Below are 17,927 nucleotides of genomic sequence, written 5' to 3' on the forward strand. Positions count from 1 at the left end.
CGAGAGAGGGGTGCTGCCATTGGCTTGGGGGGAGAGGCTGCGCGTCCTGATTGGGCAGAACCCTCGAAGGGAGGGGGGGTGGGGCTAATTAAAGAGCCGCCCGGTGCTGGGGGGGCGGCCGCAGTCATCTGGGGTGAGCATGAGCGGGCGTAGTGGCGGCCCGGTGACGGCGGCCCGGTGACGGCGGCCCGGTGACGGCGGCCCGGTGACGGCGGCCCGGTGACGGCGGCAGGTACCTGCTGCGCGGGCCTCGGCCTCGCATCGGGCTACTGGAGGCTGAGGAGAGCGTCCTGGGGCTCGGCTCGGTGTCACCCTCCTCTGAGGAAGACGGTGAAGAGCCCTTGGGGGGGAAGTGGGCCGAGGCGGGGGGGGAGGGGGGGGAGGGGGCATCTCCCCAGGCTCCGGTTCCGTTGGCCACCTGAGGAGGGAGCCGCCGGGGCAGGGTCTGGCGGGGGTGGGTGGGGTGTGGGGTTGTGGCAGCCGTGGGAGCCCCTCGGGGGATGTAGAGGCGGGGGAGGGGGTGGTTTTCAGCGCCCGAGCGGAGCGGGTTCGTTCTGAGGGGGTGATTGCCTCCTCGGCTCTCCCTGCCATATGGGCAGCACCGGGCGTCTCAGCGCCGGCACGGCTGCTTCCCGCCTCCCGGGCTTGACTGCTGCTACCAGAACCTTCTGGGGATGGGAGGGGTGGGGGGATTGCCGGCTGGCCCAGCTCGCCGCTTTTTACCGAGTTTGTGAGTAACGCAGGGAGGGAGAGCTCCGAGGGTGCCCGGGGACAACAACCGCTCCCGAACCCACTCTCTTGTGTCAGTTTCCACAGGTTTGATTTATTTTTACTGGTTCTTATATCAGCCTTATTTATCAGCTTTACATGCCCAAGGCAAAGATAACTTCGTTTCAGTTTTCAACGTTTTTGGCGCCTTCAAGATGATTGATTTTCTCTTCCCAAAACTTCCAGGATCATCCTAAAAAGTGAAAATTAATCTTACCTTTTTTTTTTTCACCCCTTCATTTTTTCTCTTTTTTTCCCAGGTATAGCTTTGTGTTATGGCCGATACAAAAGAAGCTAAAATGCAGATAACACCAGAAACTCCAGGACGAGTCCCAGTCCTGAATCCTTTTGAAAGCCCTAGTGATTATTATACTCTTCAGGAGCAGATCGTCTCCAGTCCTTCAGTCTTTAAATCGACAAAATCCTCATCTGTAAGATCTAGTCTGTAGCTGTGTAAATATACAAATGCAGTGTTAATATTTTGAAATGCATTAGAAGTGTATTTTACCTATATTTAATTATAAAAGCATAATTTTATAATTATAAAGCATATTTAATGTACACAGTAACCCAAAGAATTTTGGGTTAGCATTTGATGTTTGTTCTGATTGCAGGAACATACTGCTTTTAATATTAATGTTGTCACTTAGTCTTCCTACTTTCCTGTTGTGTTGTTTTGTTTTTTTTCTTCAGATATTCACTGTATCAGTAGACTAGCATAATAGCTGGTTTTGACAGTGTCAGTAAGTGTCAAAACCAGCTAAAAGCAAATAAAGGACTGTTGTTGGATGTGGTGATCTTGTCCCACATAGAGTGGAAAAAAACCCCAGTTCTCAGTTATGTGCTAAGCAGGCTGGATGCAAGTAAAACTTAATTGCACTTCTGTTATTATCTGCATAGTCACAGAACCAAGTTACTGATTTTGTGTACTTATAATATTGTTTAGTTGCAAATAATGTACTGATTTGCAGTTGGAATTATTTTTTGAGAAACAGGAGAGATAATGCTGAGCTGAAAAGAAGTGCTTGGTAATCATTTTTCAACTATACTTGACCAGGATTTTTTAATTCACTGTTAAAGAGGTGAAGGTGCTTTGTTTCTGAATTTTGTTGTGTGCTATGCATTATGAGGAAGATTTTGGAGGATACATAATGGAGTTCCAACTCCTAAGTTCTTGAAAATGTGAGGTTAAGGAAAAGCTGCTCCAGTATTTGGATAACTTGGATTAGGTATGGACACCAGGCTTTCGTGCAATCACATTTTGATCATGGCAGTCTAGAAGCAACTAAATTTTATCCCAAGTTTTGTATCATTAGTAGGTATGGCCTCAGAAACTGAGAAGAAATTAACACCTCAGTTTCTAAATAATAGCTATAACTTCCCATTAAATATTATCTTGTACATCATTTTAATACCACTACCAAGATGAAGAAGCCTGATTGATTTACTTTTTATTATTTTTTTTTTTAAGAGATATAAATAGGAGCCCTTTTTGTTGTTTTTGACAGGAACTATATGGAAGTTACGATTCTGTTCCAGTGAAATTTGTGTAGTGTTTTTTTTCTTTTTAGGCAAGCACTAAGATGTCCAATTTTCTTTTTTAATTTTTTTTTTTTTTTTAGACACCAGGAAAATTTAGATGGTCTATAGATCAGCTTGCTCTAATAAATCCTGTGGAAATTGACTCGGAAGATGTTCGACGCCAAGCAATGTATTTGAGTCATGCCAGGTAACTTACCAGCTGGTTTTATGCAGTTAACTTAGCTTGAATACTAAATACTGGGTTTTTTTGCTTTATTGACATTTCAACACAGCATAAAAAACTTTTTATTCAAATATTTTACTGTAGATTTTTTGTGTCCTTAATACAGATATAGTATTTAGGTGATGCTGCCTCTGCCACTCTTTTTTAATGTTAAGAACTGCTGCTCCACTCTGTGTGGATCTTGCCAATGGTTGTGAGTCTGTCTTGTCAGTGGTTGTGGCCAAATTACCTCTTCTGCTTCTTGTCACAACACAGTGTATCTTCTTGGGTGTTCCATACTGAGACCAGTGAAATGTACCCCTTTTTTGGTCTTTGGGACTCCTGCAGAAGGGTGGAGCTGGGAAAGCTTAGATAAGCCAGTACTCTTTTTGAAAAGAATAGATTGGACTTAATGTGAAGGAGGGAAAACCAGTAAGATTGCTGTCTTTGAGAAGGCATTTGCTGGTTTCTTGAAGCAATTTCAGGATCTTGATCTCAACTTTCTCCTTTCTCTGAATACAGCCTCCATGGGGAAAACAAATAAGTAAAACAGTCTTGGTATTCACAGTTCAGCTTGAGGCATAGTATTTCACAGTACTGGTACAGAGCATGCCAAGAGAAGGTAGTCAAGGAAAGGCCACAATGTTGAATCCTGGAGACACTCCCATACATTTCTTGGATATGACCTTTCACAAAGAATTGAACCTCATGGCATGAAGTGCCATAGCAATAGAGTAATGCAATCCTCCATCCTGCTTATGCCTACAGGGCTTTCAAGTCCTGTTAGTGGAATGGAATTCAGATGGAAGGCTGTTAAAGATGAGAATCCTATAAATATTCATAAAATCACAGAATGGTTTGGGTCAGAAAGGACCTTTTAAAGGTCACCTAATCCAGACCCCTGCAATGAGCAAGGCCGTCAGCCAGATCAGGTTGTTCATATCCAACTTGTCCTTGAATGTTCCCAGGGATGGGGCATCTACTGCCTCTCTGTGCAGCCTGTCCCAGTGTTTTACCACCCTCATACTAAAGAACTGAATTTGACCCATTTTTCTGAATGTACTTCTCCCTTTTTGAGCAGAAACAGAAATAATATGAATTTCTTTCTACAGTAATACATAGACTGTAACTGTCTTCTTCAGTATCTGAATCACCATGTCTTAATGTCTGTATTTTTCTTAACATCTGTTTCCCAGTCTTCCTGTAATAGCCAGTGAATTTCAGACTCTGATGCTTTTTATATATTATAAAGTTTTAAGCCTTATGTTTTTAGAGTGTTGATTACATTGTTTCTGGTAGGCTATTAGGGCCTTCCTGAATTGAGGAAAATATGGCAGGCTGTCTATTTGAAAGGGGGAACTCTGTGCTGGGAAAGTGGGCTGTGTCAGGAATTTGAGTATAGGAACATTCCTCGAGTATCTTCTATTGCTCTTTTAGTTTTAAGAGCTCAGTTTTTTATTCTGCTTGATTTTGTAGTGAGATTTGTTATGAGACAAATCTCGTATCAACTTGAATATTTGCCATGTTCATATGTCAAGGTGAGCATAACTAAATGGATTATTTTGGAAGAAAAGTTACAATTGAGTTTTTGTCCAGCTAAAAATACTGGTTGATACAACAACAAAAAAAAGATTTGCAGATATATACTTATAAATGGTACAGATCTTTTTCAGATGAACTGAAGGAACTGAAAAGTACTGAAAGTTTCTAAATTTATAGTATAAGATTATTGCACATAACAGTTAAAACATAAGATTTAGGGTTTAGTATGGTTCGTTTATTATGTTTTTCTTAAGCATATATAGATATATAAGCATATAAGATATATGGTTGCACTTTATTAATTTTTTTTTTTCAGTTATGTGATGGTTTTGATAATTGAGTTGTTTTTCATTCGTTACTTAGAATTGATAAGGAGACAGAAGACAGAAGGCAAAAAGCTATTGAGGAGGTAATAAAGCTATCTATGATATCAAGTATGGCTTTGTTTTAGCTACTTATCTACAAAAATGTATTTCAAAACTGAATAGCCTATTATATTTTACTGGCCAGTGAGAAAGTAATTTTGTGTCTTTGTCCCTTGAGGTTGTATTTGGGAGTCTTTTTCTTCCCATCTTCTTTCACAGACCTGTAGGTCAAAACAGCAGATTTTGTTTCTTTCATGTTTCTTGGTTAGTGGGAATGTTTAATTACAAATAATTAAAGGTTAAGACTAATGTTTGTTTTTGTTTTTACAATAACTTCTAGTGCTGGGTAGCTTAGTTTCTTTTCTTGCAGTTTTGAAAAATACAGCAGAACCAGACTTGTTTGTTTGTTTGCTTGTTTCCCAAAGTTTGCTAAGTTGGAGGCAAGACTGTCTTCTGGTAGCTTGTAATTGTTTTCATCCATTTTTCATTTATTTTTTTACTCTCCATTTACCTAGCAGAGAAGGAAAAGTAAACGGTTTCAAATGTTCACTATAGAAATCCTCAGCATTATTTTCATTTCAATAAAATAAAATAAGACTCTGGTAGACAAGTCTTCCTTAGTGTTACTGACCTCCTTATATTGTATCATGCTGTTATCAGTTTCTCTGTCTATACAGAAAGATATATTTTATAAGCATGAAAGTACTATGTAGTTGACCTTCAGCTAAGATACTCTGTTGTTTTAAATCTTCAGTAAAAAGGCTATTTCTTCTTTGTGAGACATCCTCTAGTGGATTATTCAGCCAAACAGCTTGAAACCATGTCTCTGTATTTAATAGATGATAAGATAATAGATATTGTATTTAATAAATTCAAGCTGAGGTGGTTTTCATTTGCTTTTGCTTTTATCGTGGGAAAAGGATTTCCTATGTATTTCTTGAAGGTAGGTACCAATGTGCATCTTCTCAGCATCAGGGTGCTCATAGAGTGTAGATGTGACAGAAGATGGAGTTTCTGGTTTGAAGATTGAAATGCCAATACTCATAAATGTTTCACTGCTAACCACTTTAGCCAAATACACTAATAATATTGCCAAAAAACCTTTATTTTCCAATTTTACTGCAGTGTCTAGCATATCTGTGAAAAAGCTCAGTTATCAAAATGCAACAATTTAATGAACTGGAAAGAATGATGGTAGACTACTGTGCAATAAGTATGGTAGAGACAGTTCTGATTTGTAAGTAATTAAAGTTAAAATTTGAGTCTTCAGTTTTTACAACCGTTAAGAAGGTTTTGTTTCTATTTTACTCCAGTTTTTCACAAAAAGGCTCATAGTTCCTTCTCCTTGGATTCAACATGAAGGCAAGCAAGTTTCTCAGTTTAATTCAACTAAGTGTAAGTTGCTTTCATGTGCCCACACAAAATTATCTACCATTTGAAGGAATTATCAATAATAATTTTTTTTTCAACTAATCATTTAGATTTTGAGAACCAATAAAATAAGATGAAACATGTAAATTGCTCTGTAAATTCCTGTTGTCCTCTCAGTGTCCTGTTAGCTCACTGTCACTGTACATAGGGTTGTGGGTTTTCCAAGTTTATTTTGTTTATAACATTATTAAATTTGAATAACAATGCTGTAATTCAAGTTTATATATAACCAACAGAATGCATAGTAAATAGATTATAAACTGGACAAATGTCATCAATAAAGTATTGTTTGGTAGGAAATTCTTAAACAAGTGTTTCAGGATTTTTGCAAGATGTTGGAAGAAGGCTAAATTATAAAATTTTTATCAATGATATATAGCTTGTCAGTAGTATCTTTTTAACTGGCAATTTTAAGATCATCAGTTGGGCAGAGAACATAAGCCACAATCTTAGGAGAACTGGAAAGTGAGTAGTGAAAGAAAATTATCTAAAGTGTTCCTTAACTGTATAAAAATGGTGACATGGTAGATTCTTCATCTTTGTCTTCAAGTCTAGACTGCATGATTTTCTGGAAATGAGTTTTACTTGAACACAGCCTGTTTGGCTAAGCATAAGCTCAGTAGATGAGGCTGAGTTGAGGAGAAAAAGGTAAGGGCAAAGTTGATGCTATTTCACTAAGGTTTTTTTTCAATAGAAAAGTGCTGAAATTCATTTAATCATTTATAATGGTAACCTTTTTTCAGTACTCCTTTTTAATATCCCCCAAACTTTGATGCAAAGGTTTGGTTTAATTTTATTAAATATTTTAACTTGCTGCTGCTAGGTTTCAAAACTCCATGTAACACATGCTTAAATATTATTCTTACCTGTTACACAGCTATAGATCTAAATAAGATTTCTCCAATCGGAAGACAGTTAACTGGGAAAAGCAATGGTAAGTAAAAGGCAGCGTCTGAAATTACAGTACATCTGAATCAAAATAACCCCTTTTTAATGGCTATTTAATTTCAAAAGGAAATAATTTTTTAATATTCTTGCAGAAATAATTTTTCTTGTACTGTATTGACTATTAATTTTAATACAAATTTCTCTTAGTAACTTAATTCTATTATACTCTTGCATATTTTTTCCCAAGTAAAAACTGATGTTACCTGTAGACTGTAGAGTGCCTTTTTGCCAACCTAATGTATGTACTTCTTTGGGGAATATAAGCCACAAGTCTATGGGTAAATTACAGTTTCTAGAAACCTTTATCTTGGTGGGTCATTTTGGGTTAGAGAATCTTTGCTATTTTCTCTGCGAAATAAATACCAGAAATCTTAAGACATATTTTAAACTACTTCATTTTACATAAATAAGTAGTGTTTTTCTCCAGGATATTCTGATTTTACTCCTGTTTTGTTTTGAATCCTTCCCTTTTTCTGAGACCTCAGTTAAGAATGCTTCTCTAGGGGCTTTTACTTCACAACCCTTGTATTTTTATCTCTCGTCCTGAATGTGCTCCGTATAGTGTTAAATCAGAATCCTAGCTTTAATTACTGTTTTTCCTTATTGCAACTGTAACTTAATTGCAATGCAATTTGAAAGTGAATTTTGGTTTCTATGGTTTTAGTAAAAGGTCACTGAGAGCTAATTTTATTGGTTATATTCCTTGCAGCTGCTTGTCAGACAGTACTGTCTTTGCCAGTGGATTTTAATCTAGAGAAAATACTAGGTATGTCTTACAAAAGCCTAAATAGAAAACTTGTGTTTCTATTGTTTGCTGATAGAAAATTTGTGTTTCTATTGTTTGCTGTCTTCTATTTGTCTTAAATATTGATAACCTAATGTATGAATGAAAGTTTTAACTATGTGTTCAAAATAGACAGTTACTGCCTGTTGCATGGGACAGCTGACTCTAATGATCTGGTTTGACTGTAGACATGAATATAAAAGAGGAGAGAGATGGAGAACAACTGGCAATTGGTTGATAGTTCTGGTGCATAAAAGGTAGTTAAGATAAGACCCCTTCATGTCTCTGAGCCTAGAGTTGTTTGACTTGGATTGCTGGCTTTAAGCAAAGCCAAGGTATGGGTATAATTCTGTGCTTTTATTTAGTTTAACTGGAGCCATGGCAGTGTTGATGGCAAAAAAGCTGTGACTGCTGAGTGGGAAAAGGCCAAATTAACTGTTTGGTTATAACTGCTGTATCATGCAAGTGCTGCCAGCTTCTCTGGCAAGTGGACTGGAAATGCCCAGAAAGGGCTTAGAGGTCAAATACAGGAGGGAACAGTGGGTACAGGCAGCTCTGAGGTTTTTGTCTGTATGTTACTATCCCAATATTGAAGTTCACAACTATGATTGTGCCATCAAAATTACACCAGAACTGTTGCTTTAGTGGTTGATCTTAACAAATCAGTGAGTTCATGTGAATTCATCAAAGCTTTCTTCTCACAATAAATAATAATTAAATCAATATTAGAACAGGTCAAGACCAAAAAATTAAATGACCTAAATGACCTCAGCATATTTGAATGGGTCTTTGTAAAGATTTGTGTGGTTTTTTTACTGTAATCTGCTCACTGCTGTGACTTTCTTTGAGCTGAATCTGCTTTGCTGTTGGGTATCAATCACCATGACTATCAGAGCATAGCATTTTCAGGGACACCTGAAAATGGGTCTCATCATGCTTAGGTAGTATAGTAACTTCTTGTTCATCACTCACATGTGAATAATACTAAGGTTTTGGGAAAAGGCTAGTAAGTAGATAGCAGCCAATATTTTTTTTTTTTTTGATACAGACTATAGTATTCAAGGATGATTGGCAGAAGTGGAACCTTGGCAGACAGAATGGACTTTTCATAATGATGACAAAGGATCCTTTGCAATAGATGCCTAAATTAGATTAATTCCTTGATGTATTACTAAAAGGCATTAAATGTTTTAATTTAGTTATAAATGTAGTGGAAATTTTTTTTCTTACATTTTAATAGAAACAACTTCTCCATGTGTCTAGGTGAATATTTTAGAACCGATGAATTTGCAGATCAGTCTCCAGAAAATCTGAGCTCTTCATCACTCAGAAGAAAGCTTTTTTTGGAAGAAAATGGAAGTGTATCAGAGTGTTTATCCCATTCTTTGCATAGTCCATGTGGTAATCAGCAACTTGGAATGCTTTGTTCAATTGACATATCTCCAGTCCGATGCAGAAGCCCTCTGGAAACATCTAGCTCAGTAAGTAGCTTGTTTTGGGGACTGGGTGGGATGTGACTTCACTAGCACCAAAGTGGTTCTTAAAGTAGGCTGTACCAGTTCTGTATTAGAACAGACTTCAAGATGAACAGCTCTTTGTAAAAAGCTACAAATGTTTTGTGACAGAGTAGGTATTAGACCAAAAGGTTTGTTTGGTTTGCTTTTATTTTTTTGGGGGGGTTGGGTGTGTGTTTGTTTCTTTTTGTGGGATTTTTGTTTGTTTGTTTTTTAGCTTCCAAATTCAGAAAAACATTGTGGGAACAAAAAGTGTAATTTTTTTGTCTGGTTTTTTCAATTAAGTGAGATGAAGCTTACTCCCAGGTAGACATAACACAGCTAAAGGTGTGGTATGGTTTCATCTGTTTGGTGGCTGAAGTAAGTGCACAGCAAAAAGCCACCTCAGCAGGAGTGTGGCTTAAAAAAAAGTCCTCACTATGGTAACCTAGTAAAGAATTCCTACATCATAATTACACTGCTGGAAGGGACTCTTTGTGCCATCCACTTTAAGCAAGATCACAAATACTATTCCATTTTCTGGAGAAAAAGTATTTTGTCTGCTGCTGAGTTAAATATTCAGATTATATGGATTCCATTAAAATATAGTTATTGGCTTTCATCTGCCGTAATGTGAGTTAATAAAGATTAAGTGAGATTAAATAATATGCACAAATAACATTAGTTTCCTGTTTAGGCTTCTCATAGTTCTTAAATATAATGGATATTATAGTCTTAGTTGGTGTTATGTGACAGTGTGAGTCCATTGGTGTTTTCTTACATGCAGGTATAAAGTCCAAATGTGGAGCTGCAACTGGAATATTTGAGCTAAACTACTGATAGACCTTGTCATTGTACAGTGTTGTTTTGCTCAGTGCTGCTATATTATTTTTAATTTCAAAACATTTTATATATACATATTAGTTAAAGTTGACATGAAAATATGCTCTTTTTAGGTTTGTGATTTATTTATTCTATTTTATTTTTAACTGAAGGGTCAGTTTTCATCCAGTCCTATTCAGGGAGGAACAAGGGCTTATAGCCTGGGAAGTATAACCAGCCCCACATTTCCAGAGGGGTCTCCTGCACATAATGGTTCTCCTGCTTTTTCACCAATTGCTTTTCATATAAGGCAGACACCACTGTCAGGTATGATTTAGTTGTATATGTATTATTCTTTTTGATTTATGTATTTTTATAAAAACTGCTTCATTCTTACTGGAAGTTGGTTCTGTTTGGAGACTAGCAGTCTCCTCCTGGAGAGAGGGGACACATTTATAGAAGTAAATTAAAAAAAAAATAATTAAATGGCTAATCTTATGTGAGGAGGGGGGCTAAAGCCATATGCTTCACTAAGTCAGGTGACAGTTCTGATTTGGCACAACCTGAATCATTTTAACTAGATAAAGAGTGTTTGTCTTGAGTTTTCAGATCATGTGATAGTCAAGGTTATTTGAAGTTAAACTGACTGAAGAATCATAGAATGGCTTGGGTTGGAAGGGAACTTTAAAGGTCATCCAGTCCAGCCCCCCTGCATCTTCAACTGTCACAGAATCATAGAATAATTTGGGTTGGAAGGGACCTCTAAAGGTCATCCCTGCAGTAAGCAGGGACACCCTCAATTACATCAGGTTGCTCGGAGCCTTGTGAAACCTTAGATATCTCCAGGGAGGTTTCAACTACCTCCCTGAGCAACCTGTTCCATTTCTCCACTACCTTAATAGTAAAGAACATCTAATGTCCAGTCTAAATCTGCTCTTCTCTAACTTCATCCTATCACTACAGGCCCTTGCAAATAGTCCCTCTCCAGCATTCATTTTGGGATCAGGTTGTTGGGGTTTTGTTTGTTGGGTATTTTGTGGGTTTGGTTTTGTTTGGTTTTTATTTGTTTGTTTTTTAAGGCCTATGTATTTGGCTGTAGTGCTTTGAGAATGGTGACTTCAACTCTGCCTAATATCTAATAGAATAATTTATTTTTTTTTTTTTTACAGACCAAAGAAAATTTACATTTCGTTCTCCAGATATTCCTTCTTCCTCCAACAGAATGACACCCTCAAATGCCAGAAGTCCTTATATAGATGGTTGTTCTCCAATTAAAAATTGTTCACCCATGAGGCTTGGAGCATGTAGAGGAACTGCACAGTATCAGACTTCTGTCATCAGAATACCCATTGCAGTTGAGAACCGCAGTGAGGATGAGGAGGACAAGGAAAACGCTTCTCCAGGAGAAGCTCTGTTCCCAGAAATGGATAATGGAATAAAATTATGTCAGCAAGATGGTGATACTTTTGCTCATGGTACACATCTCGTTGTAACAACTGTGTCTATTGCACCAGATCACACAGAAGCTTGTCATCAAAGGTTGTCATCCTTTCGGGATATGGAAGGCTCAAAGGAAAATAATACTGTAGATATGGCTGATGCAGCTGAAGTGTCAGAGGAAAACACGTGGATAAAAGAAACAATTGGCAACAGCAATGCACCAATGACCAGTTTTATGACAGGGATTACTTTCAGTATTGAAAACTCTCGCATGTGCATGTCACCTCTTGCAGAAAGCAGTGCAATTCCTTGTGACAACAGTAGTATTCAGGTAAAAATAAAACGTTTTTTCATTCTCTGTACAACTGAGCTTGACATACTTCTAGTATGTATACCATTTTGGAAGTAATTGTCTTAATTCCTTTTGCTGGATGTGCAATGCAGGTTGTATTGTGACTTTTATTCCTCCCACCAAACCTCCATCTTTTTCCATTTTTGTGTTACTATGTGCAATAATACATTTTACTTATTTCAAAATAATTCTGACAGGCTCATTTAGTTTGCTTTTAACTGATAGTTTGTTGAATTAAGTTCTGGTAATCAAATGGAAGTCATACCAGATATGAGAACCTGAGGGGTTAATTTGAGGTAAATTACAGTACACTTTAAAAGCCCTGCTTCTTGATTTCAGGTGGACAGTGGTTATAATACACAGACTTGTGGAAGCAGCATTATGGATACTGCAGGGACTGAAAACAGTTGCAGAGAAATTGATGTGAATACTAACGTGTTTCAGAATAAATCTCAGCTTCTTAGAACAAAGGTAGGAGTTAAATTCTGATACAAAAGTGATAGACTTCCCATCTAAATCATCTGCTCCCTGTTTTATTCAGTTTCAGGGAGCCTGAGTAGAGGGGAGAGACTGTCAGGTGATAATAGGCAGCATGTTAATGTAGCAGCATTGCAAATATTATGTCAAAAACAAAGGCTAACTGCAGGCCAAATATATTGACAATAAAATCCATGTCTTCTATGTCAATGGCAGAGGCTGTTTCAGAGAAAACTGAGGTATGTACATAAAGTGTAGTTGTGATGCTGCTTATTTAGTCTGTCTAGAGACAGACAGATTTAGTCTGTCTCTAATTTTTATTTCTATTGTTCTTGCTGGGGTTTTTTAGATGTTATTTGCTTTTGGTTTTGTTTCTTTTATTGCCCAGTTTTTAAATGCAAGCCTGTGGAGAGGCACATGTGTTGGGAAAAATTATCTGTTATTTCTTTACATAAACCATCCTCAAGCTTTGTGGACCATACCTGCCTGGCATGCTGACTTTGTAGGAAACTTTCTGCTTGGGTAGAGTATTTTGAGTACAAGCCCTTAAAAACATATCAAAAAAAAAACCCAACAAAAAAGACAGTATGTATCTGGCAAGACTCCCAAGCTCTTAAGTTTGTGACTGATAGGAAAGAGTTCTTCCAGAGAATGGGAAGCAATTCTCATTTCTTTGGAGAACAGAGCAAAGTTCATTTCCTCTCATTGTTAATTATGATCTTACAGGCATATAAACTTAATAGTTAAGGGACTACTATTTAGTGTCATATACAGTCTGAAGAGGAGATAGTACTGACCAGATTACAGAAAGACTCAAGCCCATTAATCCCTGACATCCCTTCTGTATCTGACATGCTAATAGCCACTTCTCTGTCAAGGTAAAAAGCAGATGGATGGTGTCTTACAGACCTTTGACATCAGATTCTGAACTCTGCTCATTTAAGATTAGGATAATGGTGCCCTTACTGGAAGAATAGATGGGTATTTTGTCTTTAACTTCTAAAAATACCCATCTACTCTGAGGTCCTGCTTCAGTCACCATGTTGGACATGGATTAAATGTGTGAATGCATTCATCATAGTGAATTGTGTAATATCCAACGTGTCATAGAGAGTCACCACTGCCATGCACTTGTCTTGTCCCACTTCTACTCTTTCAATTGCTAGATCCTGACGAAGCCAAACTTTGCATTTTGGATTAGGATTTCAATGTGGAGGCATTAAATGCTTCAGTCAGCTTGCAACAGAATTCACAGATAATTAAAAGAAAAAAGCATGGACATTGCTGTCTGAAAGAATTCAGTCTGCCTCATTCAGAGCATGTGTGATCTGAAAGGAGGTAATTGGTGACAGCACATTTCAAAGATTTGTACAGAGAAGACATTAAATTCTTCATTTCAGAAGGGGAGAGCTGGGGTCTAAAGTGCTAACTGTAACTTGAAATTTTCAGATAGTAATTTTGATGGTGGTGTGTTTTTTTTGTTTGTTTTTTTTTTTTTTTTTTGTGAAAGTGGTTTTAAAATGACCTTTTCCTTGTTAACCTAGGAGTGTTCCGTTTTAAACCATAAGGACAATCAGTTGCTGAGAGCAAAATCTCCAGAGAAGCAATCCTGTTTCCAAAAAGCAAAACCACATAGTACAGTATTTGGGCAAAATGCAACTTGCAACATTTCTTCTTGGAAACATAAAACTGAAAATCAAATTCAGGGATTTCACAAAAATGGTATGTAGTTTTCTGATGGAGAACTTACCTGGATTATACATAACATTTTGCTTTTTTAATGTAAATGTAATAAATTGTTTGATATATATTAAAGGAGATTTTAAATAATGTGGGATTTTTCAGGTCTTATTAATAAATTTATTGGTATTTTTAAGCAATCCATTTGAAAATTAAGGCAGCTAGACTTGGAAACAAGAAACCATAGTAGGTTTTTTGTCAGAATTGTGTTCTTTGTGAGGAGCCTTGTTTTTAAAGTTTGGGCATCACTTCAGCTTTAAGAGGAATATTTTAGGCTGAGCAAATTTAAGCTAACGTGTATAGGAGCCAGTGTAACTGCAAAACCACCTACATTTTGAGACAATTCATACAGGCATAAGGGAAGTTTTTCTTTGGGGAAGGAGAGAAAGGAAAGTAGTGTTATTTTTTTAGATTGCCTTTTCCCTTATGAGATTTATTGTGTGGCTTCAGGAATACTAGCACTGGTACCAAGAAAGACTCACTGGACAGAAGTGAAGTGCTGGGGGTGTGATGAGATCAGGGCTGAGGAAGCAGGAGAGGGGTGAGTGTTAATATCAGTCTAAAGTAACAGTGATGAAACTCAGCTGTGGCTTTTACTAGGAAAGAATAAAACCAGTGTTCCAGAAATGGGTCCCTGGAATATGTGTATGTTTTACAGTAGAATGCAAACTGTGTTTACAATATTTTTAATACCAGGCTAATACTTTTAATTAAGTTTTCATTGCAAACAGCTGCATGAAAACTCCGTTACAGTTATGGGAATTACATACTTTTCCACAATTTAAAAAGAAAAGTTTATTTCTCTTAGTAATGAAATAAGGTGTATATCAGAAGAAGCTTTTTAGCAATTCTTTGACAGTTTTTTCCTTGGTTTGACAGAAATCGAAGAAAAGGACAGGTGATGGATATCTCTTAATAGGAAAATAAAATCTCTCCCACTAGACAAACAGTTCCTAGTCTTAGAACTGTATTTATCAGTTAGGTTTTACATGTATTAAGATGTACTATTGGTTATTTTAAAATTAAATTATAGTGTTGTTACTCTAGTAGTTGTGTTAGTACTAATATTGAAGTTAATCACCTGACTTCACCAGTGTCTCCTAAGAACCACTTGCTTCCCAATCAATGCTCTGGTACCCTTTTGAAGAAACATAAGAAGGTGCAATAAGGTTAATTGTTCTCAGTACATCATAAAGAGAATGATGCAGCCTCCCTTCTATTAAACAAGAAATACTTCTATTAAAGTATTACTTGTCTCTCACATTTAATTCCCAATACATACTATTATGTTGCTTACTTAAATAATGAAAATATTTAGATAAATATTTAGAAATATAATTATTTTCTGCATGCCACTTATTGTTAAAAGTATTCTTGATACATAAAAGAAAAAAAATTTTTAAACAAAATTCTAAGAATGAGGATCTAGAAGCCCAGAACTCCCTGTGCCTAATCAAATCAGATTTGATTAAATTTGATTTGGATTTGTTTAAAAGAAACTCCTGGATTTTTAAAATAAATGTGAAGGGGAGCAAGGGGGAATCCCATATGGTAAACCTTATGTTCTAGTGACTAAGAGGGGAAGAAGAGAGAAGGGATTTCAGGGCACTGTGTTTGCAGAGCTCTGGAGTAAAGTCCATTCTAGTATGTGCTGCAGGTGGAACAGTCTCTCAGTCTCTTCAGAGCAAGGGTACCTAGGCACAGGGTGCTGGGCAGAAGTTGGGCTTCCTGTTCTATTCCACAACCACAGAAAGGCTTTTACCAAAGTGATAGACCATGGCTGATGAGTAGCTACTGGCACAATAAGCCTGAAACCATTGTGTCAGACCTACATTTGAAGGCAACTGACAATATTTTTTAAAAAAATCTCAAAAGGAGGGGAAGTATGAATGGAATTGTATAGCATTGAAAAGCAATGTATTAGATCTGTGACTTCTGGGCAAGTGTTACTTGAATTGAACAGTTCTAGAAATACTTGAAGGAAAAATTGATCAGTGAAGGCTTCCTGAAAAATCTACTTAAAAAGGGAAACTTCTACACTATCAATAAAACATCATTTGACGTTAGCTGTCAACACTGCAAAAGTTATTTTTAAAATTGCTTTAGATTTCTAACCAGCAAACATGACATGCATTACATTTACTCATGTAGCAATTGAAATATTTGTAACACATACCAGAGTGCCAATAATTGAACCTGATGTCCCAAATTATCTATTTCTCTGTCTTAAAACAGAGCCCTGCAAAGAGCTGGAAATACACTGAATTCATAACTTTTAAAGGGGATACTTTTTGTTAAAAGTAGCAAATTAGCACTTCTGGAAAATCAGTTTACTGAACAGCGTCTTCAGAATGTTCTTATCTTTAGTGTGTAAGCTTTGGAGCTCAAAAGCAGGAAACAACTTGTCTGCAATGTAAAAGTTATTTATGACCTTGCATCTTTCAATTTCTTATGATAATTCTCTAACAATAATCAACTGAAAGGGCGAATTTCAGATTTCTGGACTGCACGAAGGATTTATTTTTGCAAGAGTGATTGTCTAAAAATAGTAAGAATGTTAATGTAAAGGGGAAGATGAGAAGCAGGGCAGTCCAAATTATCTGTTTCCTGAACTGTTTGGTGTGCTATATCTAACTAAGATTTGGTTTTATTTTTTTAATTAAAATTGTTTATTCTTTATAATACTATGTTCAATGATCAGAAGCTTTCAAAATCTTCATGAATTGAAAAAAGCAGTAACTTGAATATTTACTTGCATCCTGCATGAGTATCCTTTTAAACATAAGGGAAAAGTTACACAAGTGGGTGAATGTGTCAAATAATTAAAGATCCCTCAAATAAATTGCCTGTATTGTCTGTCCTATTTTGTAGTCTTCAATTCGATGTGAATTATTTATTTTATGAAAAAGTGAGTATTTTTTATATTTGTATCATTGTTTTGTAGAAGAAAAGTATTGTGCAAATTATTGTAGAAATCATTTGACCATTCTCTAACTGTACTTGATGCATGGGTTGGCACATGTTGCACAAAACGGTCATTGTTTACATTAAATTAACTTCAGTAGTTTTTTACTACTACTGTCTTTTAACACACACAACTAAGTAGTGGAACAGAATAAAGACATCTCTTTCATACCTAGGTTGTTTGGTTTTTTTGCTACATTTTGCAGCCTTTTATTTGAATGCTGGCTATAACATATATTGTGTGGGTGGGGACCTTGGAGAACAAAGGGAGCTTGGCAAACGTTTTCTCATACCTACAGTTAAAAAATGGGTTGAGTTACTTTAATATATGGTCCTGAATTAAAAGTGTAGTGCCAGTTTTTTTAAAGCTTCCCAATAAGCCTTTAATTGTGCTACCACTGTTCTAAAAGCATCTCCTTTAAGGGGGGGTATGTTTTTTTTTTTCTGTTGCAATCAGTTCAGTGTGTTAATTGTATATAAAGAAATATCTAGACAGTTACAGGGCAGTCAGCCTCACCTCCATCCCTGGAAAAATGAGGGAGCAGCTTTTGTTCTGGAGGTCACCTCTAAGCACATGGAAGTTTATCAGGAGCAGTCAGCATGGATTTACCAAGGGGAAATCATGCTTGACTCATCTGATTGCCTTCTGTGATGTTGTGACTGAAGGGGTAGATGCAGGGAGACCAGTGGGTGTAGTCTACCTTGACCTTAGCAAGGCTTTTGACACAGGCTCCCATCACATCCTCGTGAGCAAGCTCAGGAAATGGGGGACAGAACAATCTGCAGTGAGATGGGTTAAGTACTGGCTGCAGCCCAAAGAGTGGTGGCCAGTGGCAGAGTCCAGCTGGAGACCTGTGACTCATGGAGCCCCCAAGGATCAGGGCTGGGTCAGTCCTGTTCAGCATCTTTATCAATGACCTTGATGATAGGAGAGTGTCTTCTCAGCAAGTTTTCTGATGACACAGAGGTGAGAGGAGTGGCTGACACCCCAGAAGTCCGTGCTGTAATTCAGAGGGATCTAAACAGGCTGGAGAGTTGGGCAGAGAAAAATTTAATG

The 17,927-nt window shown here is 37.1% G+C and overlaps 1 protein-coding gene across 2 annotated transcripts; it reads left to right on the top strand.

Moving 5' to 3' along the window:
- The first annotated feature begins 119 nt into the window (after positions 1-119).
- BORA (BORA aurora kinase A activator) lies at positions 120-16,762 on the top strand. Of its 2 annotated transcripts, XM_071740719.1 has the most exons (15): positions 120-177; positions 233-352; positions 1,029-1,199; positions 2,391-2,497; positions 4,418-4,463; positions 5,733-5,814; positions 6,728-6,784; positions 7,508-7,564; positions 8,846-9,063; positions 10,071-10,224; positions 11,067-11,668; positions 12,029-12,160; positions 13,711-13,888; positions 14,357-14,447; positions 14,786-16,762. In XM_071740719.1, the coding sequence occupies exons 3-15, from the start codon at positions 1,044-1,046 to the stop codon at positions 14,820-14,822; spliced, it is 1,917 nt and encodes a 638-aa protein (XP_071596820.1). In that variant the 5' UTR covers positions 120-177; positions 233-352; positions 1,029-1,043; the 3' UTR covers positions 14,823-16,762. The 2 variants fall into 2 exon arrangements, with proteins under 2 accessions (XP_071596820.1, XP_071596830.1); XM_071740729.1 differs by lacking the exon at positions 233-352 and having other exon boundaries at positions 161-232.
- Positions 16,763-17,927: the final 1,165 nt, after the last annotated feature.

Source organism: Heliangelus exortis, chromosome 1 (assembly GCF_036169615.1).
Source record: "Heliangelus exortis chromosome 1, bHelExo1.hap1, whole genome shotgun sequence".
In the NCBI taxonomy this organism is placed as follows: domain Eukaryota; kingdom Metazoa; phylum Chordata; class Aves; order Apodiformes; family Trochilidae; genus Heliangelus; species Heliangelus exortis.

Coding starts and splice junctions, on each gene's coding strand:
- BORA (XM_071740719.1), top strand. CDS start 1,044: ATGGCCGATACAAAAGAAGCTAAAATGCAGATAACACCAGAAACTCCA. Junction 5,815..6,727: donor TCAGTTTAATTCAACTAAGT/GTAAGTTGCTTT, acceptor CCTGTTACACAG/CTATAGATCTAAATAAGATT. Junction 10,225..11,066: donor AAGGCAGACACCACTGTCAG/GTATGATTTAGT, acceptor TTTTTTTTACAG/ACCAAAGAAAATTTACATTT.